We start from the raw sequence: 13,981 nt of genomic DNA, 5'->3' as shown, positions 1-13,981 counted from the left end.
ATAGTTTTGATTTCTAAGTTAAAAAATCAATAGGCTACAACTCTATGGTTTGGAAAAATTGCACTGTGTTATCCTTTCTAATTTTTTTTCTATATTTAATAAATATAAAAACCACATTAACCCACCATCCTACCCCTACCCCACCCCCACCCATGCGCCTTCTTCTACACATTCCTCTCGTTAAATACTACAACCTTGTCACTACCTAAAACCACTCTCACTCCCTCCGACCACCCCTTACTTTGTAGGTATGGTCTTTACACTTTCGTATGTCGACAAGTTTGGTCCCCCACGAAAATCGTGTACACAAAACAATAAAATGATGGATAATATTACTTTCTTTTTGTGTGATTAGAACATCGTAAGCAAAACATTATATGTGTCCTCAGAAGTGAGGAGGAGGCAATTTCTATTTTTATAATAAATATCAAATGATTAGATTTTATTTTTTATAATAAAAAAAAAGTAAAATATATAGGATAAGCATTCGACCTAGAGGAACTGAAACCGAGTATTAGGTCTGATTTTCGGTTCTCCATTTCCCACTAAGGGCATCCACAGTTCATTAAACTCTAAGGAGTTCAATGGATTCTCACATCATTGTCACTTCAACATTTCATTTTTTTAATTAACCTTACTCTTTAACACTCACACTCTATTAAATCCTACAAAGTTTAATGGATTTTCATACATGAATTAAAAATTACGAAACCTAAAAATATGATACATTGAATAATATTTTATTTATTGCATTAATTTTAAAAAAAAAAACTATGATACATTAAATAATATAATACCTAAAAATATGTTTAACTTTGTTTGTAGTTTAATTATATATATATATATATATATATATATATATATATATATATATATATATATCATAAGAAAATATGATTAAATATGTATTTGGTTTGAAATTTAATTAAAAAAAGAAAAGATTAAATTCATTGAACCACTCAATGATCATACTATTAAATTAAGGTGTCTAAGCTCATAACTAAATTGTTATACTCTTGTAATTAGAAGCAAAGTCCTTTTGGGGTTGCTCTAATAACTAAAACTTGATTAGAATGATATATGTATAGAAATGATAATTTATTAGATTATGATGTGATTAATAAACTAATTTGAAATTATGAGGAAATGATTTGTTAATATATTATATGATTAATATATTAATTGGAAATAGGTAGTTGATTTGTTAATTTATTATGTGATTAATAAAATAATATGAGATCAATTGTTAAATAATTGATTTATTAATTTATATGATTAATAAATTAACATGAAATCGGTTAGAACTAATAGCATATCTATAAAGAGCACACTTCATTGTAGAACCAAACCGAAATCGGAACCGAAACTAGGTATTTGGTCTAATTATTGGTTCTCCATTTCCTACTAAACTGGTTTCTGGTTTTTCAATACTCAGTCCGGCTCCGGACCGATACTCATCCCTAATATATATAAATTTTGAATTTTTTTTCTTCTATAAATAAATATCAAAATTGATATTATATTATTTTTCATTTACTATAAAAAATAATAAAAATACCATAATAATATAAGTTTATTTTCTAAACTTAAGAATTCGATTAAGCAATATAAAAACTCTATCACTAGAGGAATTATATCACAAAGAAAACTTTTTAAAAAATCATGATTTTAATAAAAATATAAATAATTTCACAAGCATGCAGTGTAAATTTTGTTATAATGATTTATTTTCATTTTTCCTAAAGAGAAATTAAATATTTCTTATATTTTTTTTTCTTACTTGTGCTTCCATCCGTATCAAATTTTTCTATCCATATCAAATGTTAAAATGTATCACCGAAACTAATAATATTTTAATGAATAGTATATTTCGTAGTATAAACTTTCTAAATAAATAATTGAAACACCATTGTATGACGTATTTCGTATGGGCACTACAAAATTGGTGATCACGTGGAAATTCTCTTATTTCTTTTTTTATTGGGTTAATTTTTTTAAAAATGCTTAACAAGTTGGGCTAGATATATTGTTTTCTCTATTTTTTATGCTATTACTGTCCCTCAAATGGCAAATCCCTTTTATCCATGTCGTCTTATTGTTAAACGTGCCTATTTGTAAAATTAGACCTTGAAAAATGAAGCAAACATGACGATGGGGAAAGAGATTAGAGTTTTGCTTTATTGATAAAAAACCAATTCATTTATTTATGTGTTTCTTCTCTAGATCTAGACATTTTTTTGGGGTTTTCTTTAAATTATCTCCATGAATCCACAAAAGTTAAAGGATTGGGCAGTTGATTCCTTTGGTTTTTTATTCACTCACAAATATACTGACATGACAGCTTTTACCTATTATAATATATTTTTTTTCTTATATGAAACAAATACTTATAAAAAATTCTAGTACAAATAGGTATTTTCAACAAGTTTTTTTTTTCTAAATGATACATTTCATTATCTCGTATCATAATAAACTTCATATGTATATCATGTTTTTTAACTTCTGTTAGATTTAAATAAAATTGATACATTTTCTCAATATTTGATTTGTGCTTAAGATTTCACACATATCGAATAAAGTCAATCAAAAACATAATAGATGTAGTCTGAAATAAATAGTTTTTATCATCTTTTAATGGTCAATTAGAAGTTACAACATAAACATAAACCCAAAAGTATTATTAAGATTTAAGAACATAAAGTTTGGTCTGGTTTGTTGTTAACTAATTATTTATACATGTAAAAATAAGAGGTATAATGTCGGAATGACTTGTAACGGTAAAGGACTTTATTACGGAATACAATTAGTCACAAGTTTTTATCTTTTGTTCGCCATTGAACTTGTTTATGTTATTCAAATTTCAAAATATGTGATTATGGCAGAGTATTGTAGGTTTTCTGGCCAAGTATGAATTTTCGGACTAACATACTAATGAACAGTGAACTCACGCTCAAGAACAAAAATGAAATCGATATTGTGTTTGTGTGTGTGCCTAGAATGATGATCCCCAGAACTCAAGAACACATTCATGAACTCAATGATTCCCATAACTCAAGAACACACATTCATGAACATACAAACACACACACACAAGAGCACACTAAAATTCATGCTAAAATCTGGGCTTTAAATTCTGGGTTTCCAAAAATCGACCCAGGAGATATAAAATCTGGATTTAAATCTTTAAAAAATAGACTTCTATGGATCATCGAGTTCAAGTTTTGATTATCATTTCCAAAAATGGACCCAAAAGATCCAAAAGTTGAATAAAAATATTATAATCAGCGATTTGTATGGTTTGCAGGTTCAATGTGTGTGTTGTTCATGTGTGTTTTTGACACATCCTGAAGATCCTAAAAGATGAATTCTTTCAAGAACAGAGAGTGTGTATGTTATCCCTGAAGATGTTAAAATCTGGATTCTTGACAAGAGATCGATTTCTGAAAGAGCAAGATTTCTGGAGTGTGTTAATGAAGCTTCAGGTTGTGCGTTTATGTGTGTATATTTCGGGTTCATCTTGACCAGAAAACTCATGTTTGACCGGCTAAAGAAATCAGGTATCAAATATCAGATATCATATAATTCATTTAACCCATTCCCCGGCAAATCAGGTTTGCAAATTCAACAAAGAGAAATTGGTGTCAAATATCAGATATCATATAATTCATCAATGACCATAAAACCCCTAAAATAAACCATCCAATGAACCAAAAAAAAATCTTCCCTCAGAAAGTGTTTGGGGCAAAATCGAATTTTACATATCCACTACAATTTTTTTTTTTTTTTGTTTACCAGCAAACGAAAAATACAAACTTTGTGTCTTGATCGTTTAATTCATTTGTGTCATCCATGATCTTAAGAAACTCAAACTATCTGAATATCATCTGCTTTTTGGTCTAGAGACTCCTGTAGTCTATCACTGTCACCTCATCCTCTGGCGCATCAAGGTCTTGGTAGCTGCACACACATTTCAAATCCCAAAAATATTTACTCCATCCTACTTCCACTTTCTTTAGGTCTAATTTGAAATTTGCAGCATTGTACTTTCAACTTTTTTTCTCACTAAAACATTGTGCTTTGAAATAACAAGAAATGAAAATACAGAAGTATTGTTTTAGGACATAATAATTTATTTATGATAAAAGGAGAAGAGAACTTGCCTTCGTAAACGACGAGGATCTTGTCTGAAAGACGGAGGCAAAGCAATTATAGGGGCGGGACCGCTCATCTGGGGCCCACTCCGCCCGTTTCTACCGCCACCACCGCCGCCTTCAAAAGGGGAAGGACCGCCTTGGTCCCGCAGCATCCGCATTGCAACTTCAGGAGGAGCAGGGACAAACGGACCCAAAGGACTGCAAATTATATAGAAAGAACATTATAACAGATACTACCATTTATTAAGTAAGCATATCCTACTTTTATTTCTTCCGATTACATTACAGCCTTATACGTTAAAAGCATTTAACAAAATGAATGAGGTCAAGGTCTCACCCAGCACCAGGTACAGGCATCAATACGGGAGGTGGAGGAATGTCGGAAGGGAATGGTGCATGGAGGCCTTGTCCACCATAAGAATCAAACATCTGATCATCATCACCACCACCATCATTGTTGGCCTGAAACTCCATCGACTCTGGATTCTCCCCCCTGCTATCAAATCTTTCACCCCCACCGCCATTATTTCTGCCATCATTGTCTCTCCGGCGGTCGTCTTTCAGTCGATTTTCCATTCCCGGCCTACGCCTCTGTGGCCTATCTTTCTGTAAACACATTTCAGTATCTTGTTATTAATAACAACAATAGGGAACATAACAATCATGTGAGTGAAACAATTAGTTTTAGGTTGATTATTATAGCATCTTACATTCATTTCTTTTTAATACAACACTCTACTTTATGGATTCTGCTACCTAACTATAGCATTGTACTTTGAAAACCCTATTTATTCGATTGTAGCAGAGAAAATGCCTTTGCTTTTGGATGACATTGCTATTAAATCCGTGGATTTTTCTAAATACAAAGCTATGATAAGAATAAATGGAAGTAGGATGCTAATGCTATAGTAAGCAAATAAACTAAACTACATTTCTATTTCTTGCAATTAACCCTTTCATAAAAGACCAAAAATACCAATTTATAATGTATACACTTATTAATTTATTGTATATAATGAAATAAATAAATATGTATGTTTATAGATAACACAGAGAGAGAATGTCAGAGAAACCCCACCTATTTTAGTTGGTTTTTCAAGAAAGACACTATGGTCCAAAATTTCCCATGACAACCAAGATTTTAATTTATTTATTTTCTTTACTTCCTAACTAATCCAAATAACCAGTTACTGCAAATATGATGAAACCAGCTATTTGGCTTAAATTAAAATGAAAAAAAAAAAAAAAAAAAATCCAAAAGTGATTTTCATAGAAAATCTTAAACCCTAGTGGCTTTTTCAAATAAGTCAGGTTTTCTAACCTTTTGCCCAACAAACTATATTTAAATACAAATTAGAATCTATAAATATTTAACTTTTATTCGTTGAAATTCATTCCATTTCCTACCAACCAAAAGTTCAACAGATTATGATTCCTTCAGATTCCAACTCTACAATCAAATCCCATTCCTTCTAATAAAAATAACAGTATAGCAGAAATAAAAAGCTTACCGGTTGAGAAGGCTGCATAATAGGTATCCCACCAGGTGCATCTTCATCACTGTAAATTTCAAACACTTCCATCACCACAACTTTCCAAAAAGGAAACAAATATCAAAAAATATATATATATTCAAAAACACTACTCACTTCATATAATTCTGGAAATATATATCTTCACGAACTTTTGCAGTCACTTCCATCACAAGTTCCGGATGCTTCAGCTTCAAATGTTTATGAACAAATTCAGCAGCATGAAACAGCTTCGTGCAACCCTTAGCCCCACACCCGTATTTCCACCCGTATTTTTCATCCCTAATTTTTCTCACATACGGATCCAACGACTCAGCTGCAACTGCATCAAGCTTTTCCTTTGCAGTCATCACCTCCAACGGATCCTGACCCTTCAATCTCTCCCCCCAACGTGTTTCCAACTTCTTCTCCCATTCCATTCCGTTCGTTTTCGCATCGGAATTCTTCGATTCCGGCCGAACATGTCGGAATCCCTTGGGTTCACTTTTCTCAGTCATACCATAATAATCCAAACCATGAATCCGCCAGAGATAAGTAATGAGTGTGTCAAGTAATTCAACACCCTCGAGACCTTTCACGGCGGCAGCACCACGTACGATCACCACCGGACCGCTGGAACCACCGCCAGAGCCGCCGTGAGATCTATCTCTGTGTGATCGATCGGAATCGCCTCTTGATAATATGTTATCTTCGATTCCTTTTTCCAAATCGAGTTTTTTCACGAGGGCTAGGGCTTGTTCAACATCGGCTTGGATTCTTCTGGGCTCAGAGCTGATTGGGTGGGCTTTTGGTGAGAATGAGTCGGAATCTTTCCGCCCATGCCGCTTTCTTTTGCCGCCTGGATCTTGTTCGTCTTCGGAATTGGGGTTGCTTGTTTGACCGGTTTTGTTTGAAGATGAAGCGGTGACACCGGGTCCTCTGTTTGATTTTAATGAGATGTTAGTGGTTTTATTGTTTGAAGGGTAAAAAAGACAATTTGAAGGAGGTAAAATGGTGGATTTTCTTACAAATCCAATGAGCCATTTTGCAAGTCGAGTATAAATTCCTTGGCTAGCTTTCTAGCAGATTCATTTCTCCTGGAAAAGGAAACGGTTGCAAATAATTATTAAAGAGAAAAAAAAACATATGGAATGAGTCGTTATATTTAATAAGATGTACGCTAGCATTTGTTGAGATACTCGACATTTTAACTTTAGTAATTTTATTTAAAGAAAATTAAACATAATAAAACTCATTAAACCCCATATAAGTTAAAGTAAGATCAATATTTTTTCGTTATTTTCAAAAATTAAAATGTAATATAATAATATTGTGTCATAAAAATCGGTTATACTGATTTTCATTCCATTCCATGATGGAATGATATATATATATCCCTTGACTATGGAATGAAATTAACAAAATGGAAGGAATACCATTCCTTCAGGAATGGTCCATTCCATTCCATTCGTCAAAAAAACAGATCTTTTTGATAGTTATGGAATGAATAATTCCATTCCGTCCCTGGATTCATCATACCAAACACCACCAAATTGATTTACAAGAATAAAGATCCTTTAATTTGTTACAATGAGCTTCTTCTAGTACAAAAAGGCGCACCTTTCAATAACAGCAAGCAAATTTGTGGGGTGATATTTGTCTTTCAACCTACATATAAACACAAGCATCAGAAGGGAAAGGGCTATAATTAATGCAATGATAATTAGAAGAAAGAGAGAAAAGAAGCAAAAAAAATACCAATCTTCGCCTTTATGAGCATCAAAATAAGCCTGTTTCTGAGTTGATATATATTCTGATTTGTATTCTTGATACCTACAGAAAAAGAAGTCTTCAATAACCAACAACCTAATGCACAAGAAAAGGCAATGTACTTTAGTATGAGTATGCTCATTATACCTGCGTTCAGCTTCTGATGGCAGAACATCATCTTCAAGCTCCTGAATAAACTGCTTATAAGACATCAATCCTTCTCTGAAATGTCGAATTCAAAGGTCAAATTCACATGCAAGTAGTTAGAAGGCATACTGAAGAGGGTATATTTGTCAAAAACTTTAAACTATAATATCTTCTAACAGCCAAAAACTGTATTATTAGTTATGTCTAAAACATTTACAGTATATGTCCCATTCTAGTGATTCTATAACTTCAAAACAGAGTCAAAATGTATTATTTTAGTTTATGTAGACATTATGTATAATGCTTCTGTATTTAACTTAAATGTTGTCATCTAACTTAACCTCTCCCGAAAAACAAACTACATGTTTTGTTGAGCTATTATATTTGATGATCAACTTTGATTAAATCTATACCAATTGAATGAACTCTCATATGAACTTTTTATATTATATGTAAATAAAATGTATAGTTTTAACTTTACAGTAACGTTTAAACATAGTAAAAGCAGGCTAAAACCCAAATAAGGTTATAACAAACATCTATTTTTTTCAAATCTTTTTGAGAAAATAAAATTTAATTTAATCATAATCATAAAACTTATAAAAAATAAAAATAAAAACTAAAAAAAAAGCATTTGTGTCACTAAAAGTTACATAGATAAAAGTGGGTTATATTGCAATTTTTCATTCCATTCTATGATGCTCACCTATGTGTATTGCCATGATCATTGTAACCCCCACGAGCCGAATCCCAATCTGCAAAAGCAGAAAAATGCTGATAAACTTAAAAAAAGACAAAATTATCTAAATGCATTGCATGCTGAATTCCATACAATATGAACATGTAAGTAGTGAGTACACATTTTCACAATCAACAACTCCATGAAAAATAAGAACAAGATGGAATTTCATTATTATATTTATTTAAAGTTAGCGTATTTACATACCCATTATAGCGATAACTAACATACTAACAGCAAAACATCAAGCTTAGTTGTATTTTAATAATTCTGATAGGAGCTAATGAACAAAATTGGTGCTTACCAGATGGACCACCTTGGTATCCACCAGATGAGCGCCCACCATACCTACCACGGGGCCTATCATCAGGATAGCCAGGCCTGCCGCCCATATCACGCTCATAGCCACCAGGGTAATCATACCCAAACCTGTATCAACAATAAACAATATTGTGTGAACCAAACAAAGATTTTCAAGCAATTGTCTCTTTAAGCTACAATTCATTTTGTATGATTATATACAGCATATACAGATATGTGTGTGTGCTTTCACAGATAAGAAGAATTCGTTTTATCTCATCTCACAAAAGTGAAATACTGAAGTTAGTACTGACCAGTATTTTTACTATAGATGTGGTCTGAACAAAGTTTGATTAGTAAAATGCTATAAGTCACTGAAAGCAACTGTCTTATAACTAATTTTGACCACTGGGAAGATCAAGTAGATATAACCTAGTAATCTAATATTTTTATATTTTCTCAAATGTGTTTTTGACCACATGACCTTGCTGATAAATAAGTTGAATACTATGCTCAAAAAGAAACTAGCATGTTCAAACTATGGTAGATCGTCTAGGCCAAAAGAATTTTCTAGGATTTTCCAAACAACTACTACGAAAATAGGTATTTCAGTTAAATAAGTTTTCCCAGATAATGAAACGGTCATTTTGTTTATTGCAATGCACTTATAGAAAAAAGAAATGTACTTTTGCTACTTTTTCACTAAAAAGCTTATGTGGGAGTCACATGACCACAACAAAACACATGCCTTTCAAAATATATGATTCAACCTGCCAATATTGGAAGCTATACTATCATAAAGCATGGTGGAATTGCATACTTCTCTTTACAAATTTTCCCTCCTTTACTGTTCCCTTTAATTTCCCAAAGGTGCCATCTTTTCTCAAACATATTTTACATTATTTATCCAAAACAACACTTTATCCAAACAGCAGTTAATGGGAAAATAAGCACCTTAGAACTACTAAAATTTAATATCCATTGGTTTAAGGTGTTTGTAATCGGTCTGGAGTGTAGCATATCAAGTGTGTCATTCCATACTTTAAATTGAAGACATATTCAATCCAATCAAGAACTCAACACTGGGATAATGCTTCATATTTCAAGTGAGGACATGTCTCCCCATTACTAAACATCATCAGAGCTCCTTTTTCAGCTTCTATCCTCACCTCCAATTAATACTCCCCCCTTCCAAATTATAAGAGCACTTTCCTGTGTATTATATTGTTCATACCATGAAAGTGCTCCTGTAATTTAGAACGGATGGAGTATTACTACAGCTTGCAATCAATTATTTAGAGTGGATGGAGTGATACTCTCGCTCACAATCAGGTATTTAGAAAACATCGAGAAATACTCTCACTCACACTCACTATCAATTATTTTGAAAGGGTGGGTGATACTCTCGCTCACAATCAATTTATCCATAACCCCCTGCATCAAACTGCTGCATCTCTTCACAAATGGTTGCAAACACTACTTAAATCATGTGGGGAGAAGAATGAGATACATGACAAGGCCAAAATATCCCCAAAATAAGCTCAGACCTGGAAAAAGCACTACTAGCAGAAACACAATAGATATTACAAAAAGCCTATTAAATGTTAAAGGGAGCATAATAAAAGCAATTAACAAGCCTCCGGAAATTAACATATAGCCTAATCACCCAATTTATAGGAAAGGATAAGTCCTGGCTGACTGACTAAAATCAGAATCATATATGGTGATAATTAGCATCCTATGATAACAGCTTTCAAAAAAATGCAGTAAAACAAGTGAAAAAACAAGGAAACAATTTACGGACCTTCTATCACCAGGTCCAAAACCTCCGCGAGGACTTCCACGGCGACCATCGTAACCACCGTCATCCCTACGAGACCGCTTAAAAGGAGGAAATGGGGGTGACCTCCGGGGTGGAGGGGAGTGACCGCCACCACGTCGGTCTCGATATGGAGGCGGAGGAGAGTTAGGGCTAGCAGCACGACGCTTATAATCCCTGGGAGGTGGCCCAGGAGGAGAGCGATTACGGTGTTCATAGTAATCGGAACGACGATTAGGTGGACGGTCAGTGTCCCGATCCCTTTCATCGTTTCTTCTCTCTCTGGAATCACGGTCATTGCGGCGTGGAGGCAGTGGCGGTGGTGGAGAAGAAGCAGCATCGGGGTTCTCGATTCCGGTGGACTTGTTATTGTCTTCGCCGTCGTCATTGCCTTCTCCGTCTTCATCTTTGCGCTCTCGGCTACTACGACGTTCCACTGCATCGACCGGCGTGTCCATCACTTCTGCCATCGATGTAGATGCGAAAATTCCAAACCCTAAAACTGGTAGTGTTTGTGTAAATAAATGGAGTATGCACTATGCAGCATGTACCGTACAAGATAAATTTTACATAACTTTATATATTTAAAAGACTGATTTTACAAATTCGGTCCTTGTCTTGCATCATTATTCGCATTATTTGTTTCATATTTGATTTTTTTTTTTTTTGCAAATATCTTTGATGGTTTTGCTTTGTTTCCCTAATGTTATTTGATTAGAGTATATTAGAGAAATGCTCCATGATGTTTACCTTAGTCTGCACATATAGTCCAAATTTTGGGAAATTGAAGACACACATCCTTATTGTTTCAAAAGCAAACAGATTTGGTTCATGTTTCAGTTCCTACCACATAGGATCTGTTAGAAAGCCCCTCGTGTGCCCTCCTACAAGGGGGGAAATTAGTTTTTCCACATATCCTTTTGCAAGTCACCTGGTTCCTGGTACGTATTCCTTGTAATTAATAATTCTTAAATTAATGCAATTTGCTTTGGACTCGGCGAGTTGAAGGACCAACTCGCCAAGTAGGAGCGGGATGAGACGCGGGGTCTGAGCCTCGAACTCGGCGAGTCGGTTCTCGGACTCAACGAGTAGGCCCTGTTTGGGCAAAAACCCTAACCGGGTGTTTGCACCTTATTTAAGCACTCTAACTTGGCCTCATTTGTCCCTAACACTTCCAGAGAGCTGTAGAGCGAAACCCTAGCCCCCATATTGTTCTTGAGAGTGTTTTTGGCTTTGTGAAGAAGGTTTGGAGCTTAGAAGAAGAAGTAAGAGGTTGAAGTGTGCAAGGAGGGGAGGTAGATTCGGTGAAACGACCCAAAAATACGGCCCAAAAATTTCGTTTTTCAACATAACCAAAAACCATAATTTGAGTGTCATATCATAAACCATACATGATGTATCTCAAAATAATAATAAAACACTATGCGAAAAACTGTATCATATCCATGTTATATAAAAATCAAGAACCAATCAACTCCCAGGATAAAAGCTGAAGCTGTGGTGTGTGCGATGCCATCATCCCGAGCTCCTCTCTCTACAAGCGGAAGTACCTGAAACAAAACTGAAACTGTAAGCACGAAGCTTAGTGAGCTCCCCCAAACTACCACATACCATACAATACATATAAATCATGTACTGGGCCTTGCCCACTGCATCAGACCGAGGTTTGGAACTAGCTGCATCGGACCGAAGTCCGGAACTGACCGGGACCTTGTCCCCTGCATCGGACCAGAGTCCGGAACTAACTGCATCGGACCGGAGTCCGGAACTGACTGCATCGGACCGAAGTCCGGAACTAACTGCATCGGACCGAAGTCCGGAACACATAACACAAATATGCTTGAATCACAAAGACGTCAAGCCAGCTAGCTACTACATCAAACTAAAGACCGGACTACTGATAATTACACGGGCCGGCATTGTGGCCGTAGACCCGATCCTACTGAAGGGAGACTCACCTCGTGAACTGGCTGCTGAGTGAATAGCTCTGAGGGCTAACTGCTGCTGCTCCGGTATCTCCCCGGCTACAAGACCATAAACATATTCAATCAAATACTAAACATTGCACTGGGTAAAATGACTCTCTTACCCCAGGTCAAAGTCAACTCTCAGACAAAGTCAACTCTCAGTCAAAGTCCACCCATAGTTGACCTGACTCGCCGAGTTGGGCCGCCAACTCGCCGAGTCCCTATTCTCACTCCTCGACTTAACTCGCTGCTACTCGTCGAGTATGGCATCGACTCGACGAGTACTCTCCCGATCCAAGAACTCAGACAATCTTCATCCGACTCGCCGAGTCCTATGAACAACTCGACGAGTTGTTCTTGAGCTTTAAGAAGATTGCCTTGGACTCGCCGAGTTGTATGAACAACTCGCCGAGTCCCTCCATCACTGAGTCTACTCTCAACTCGCTGAGTCCACTCTCTAACTCACTGGATCCACTCGACACTGATAAAAATGAAGGAATCGGGGACTCGCGACCCAACTCGCCGAGTCGTTCTTCCCGACTCGCCGAGTTGCCGCCATGCAACTGATTTTTACTCGATTTTGTTTGAATCCAACACATACAATTGATAGATCTGAGTCCAATAAGCTGATTTACCACGTAAAGTTTCCAACTTTACGTGTACAACCTCATGAATAAGGGAAATAAGGCTAAAAGATGCACAAAATGGGTAGATCTATGGTTAATATGCAAAGTAACTCCAAAAAGGCAGTAGATCTGGGCTCTACAACACCCAATCAATTAGATCTATAGATATCTCGACTTATTAAAGCATCCATGCAAACATAAGGCTTGGAACAAACATCAACTAGATCCTAGGAGGGCTCTAATGGAGGTTTAAAGCATATAACAAGAGGGAAAATCCGAAAATACCTCAAATAACTCAGATTTGCCCTTGGATCTTTGCACTACACCTCTTCTCCTTGCTCCTTGCTTCTTCTCCTTCTTCAAACCTTCACAAAATGGCACAAAACACTTAGCTCACACAAGGGAGAATTAGGGTTCTTTCTCACATTGTTCTCAGGGTGAGGGAGGCGAGAATGGGGCTATAATGTGACTTAAATAGTGGGCAACCCGGGGATTTAGGGTTTCACCCAGACGGATGGACTCGCCGAGTCAGGGATATGGACTCGCCGAGTCCCCGGCTCACACGTGCTCGAATCGCGACCCTACTCGGCGAGTCAGGCTATGAACTCGCCGAGTCCCTCTTGCAAAACTTCAAAATAAATACCAAGGAATTTCCATACCGGACACGGGTCGTTACAATTCTCCCCCACTTATCTCAGACTTCGTCCTCGAAGTCTGCTACGGCTGCATCTGCAAATAACTCTGGGTAGTGCTCCCTCATCTCCTCCTCAGTCTCCCACGTCCACTCAGACCCCTTCCGGTGCTGCCACTGCACCTTTACTAACTGAATTTCCTTGTTCCTCAAGGTCTTGGTCTTCCGGTCCAGAATTGCGACCGGTCTCTCAATATAATTCAGGCTGCTATCAACCTGAATATCCTCTAGGGGAACGACTGCTGACTCATCCACCA

The 13,981-nt window shown here is 36.0% G+C and overlaps 1 protein-coding gene across 1 annotated transcript; it reads right to left on the bottom strand.

Moving 5' to 3' along the window:
• Positions 1-3,635: 3,635 nt before the first annotated feature.
• SE (C2H2 zinc-finger protein SERRATE (SE)) lies at positions 3,636-10,987 on the bottom strand. The gene is made up of 12 exons (XM_079032038.1): positions 10,426-10,987; positions 8,626-8,750; positions 8,289-8,337; positions 7,583-7,657; positions 7,424-7,498; positions 7,286-7,333; positions 6,694-6,762; positions 5,804-6,604; positions 5,666-5,714; positions 4,492-4,760; positions 4,161-4,352; positions 3,636-3,957 (listed from the first exon to the last, which is right to left on the bottom strand). The coding sequence occupies exons 1-12, from the start codon at positions 10,908-10,910 to the stop codon at positions 3,897-3,899; spliced, it is 2,298 nt and encodes a 765-aa protein (XP_078888164.1). The 5' UTR covers positions 10,911-10,987; the 3' UTR covers positions 3,636-3,896.
• Positions 10,988-13,981: the final 2,994 nt, after the last annotated feature.

Source organism: Lactuca serriola, chromosome 3, assembly GCF_051521515.1.
Source record: "Lactuca serriola cultivar US96UC23 chromosome 3, Lser_US96UC23_V15, whole genome shotgun sequence".
NCBI classification, from domain to species: Eukaryota; Viridiplantae; Streptophyta; class Magnoliopsida; order Asterales; family Asteraceae; genus Lactuca; species Lactuca serriola.
The sequence above is the reverse complement of the archived record's forward strand: the minus strand, read 5'-3'. Positions and strand labels throughout refer to the sequence as shown.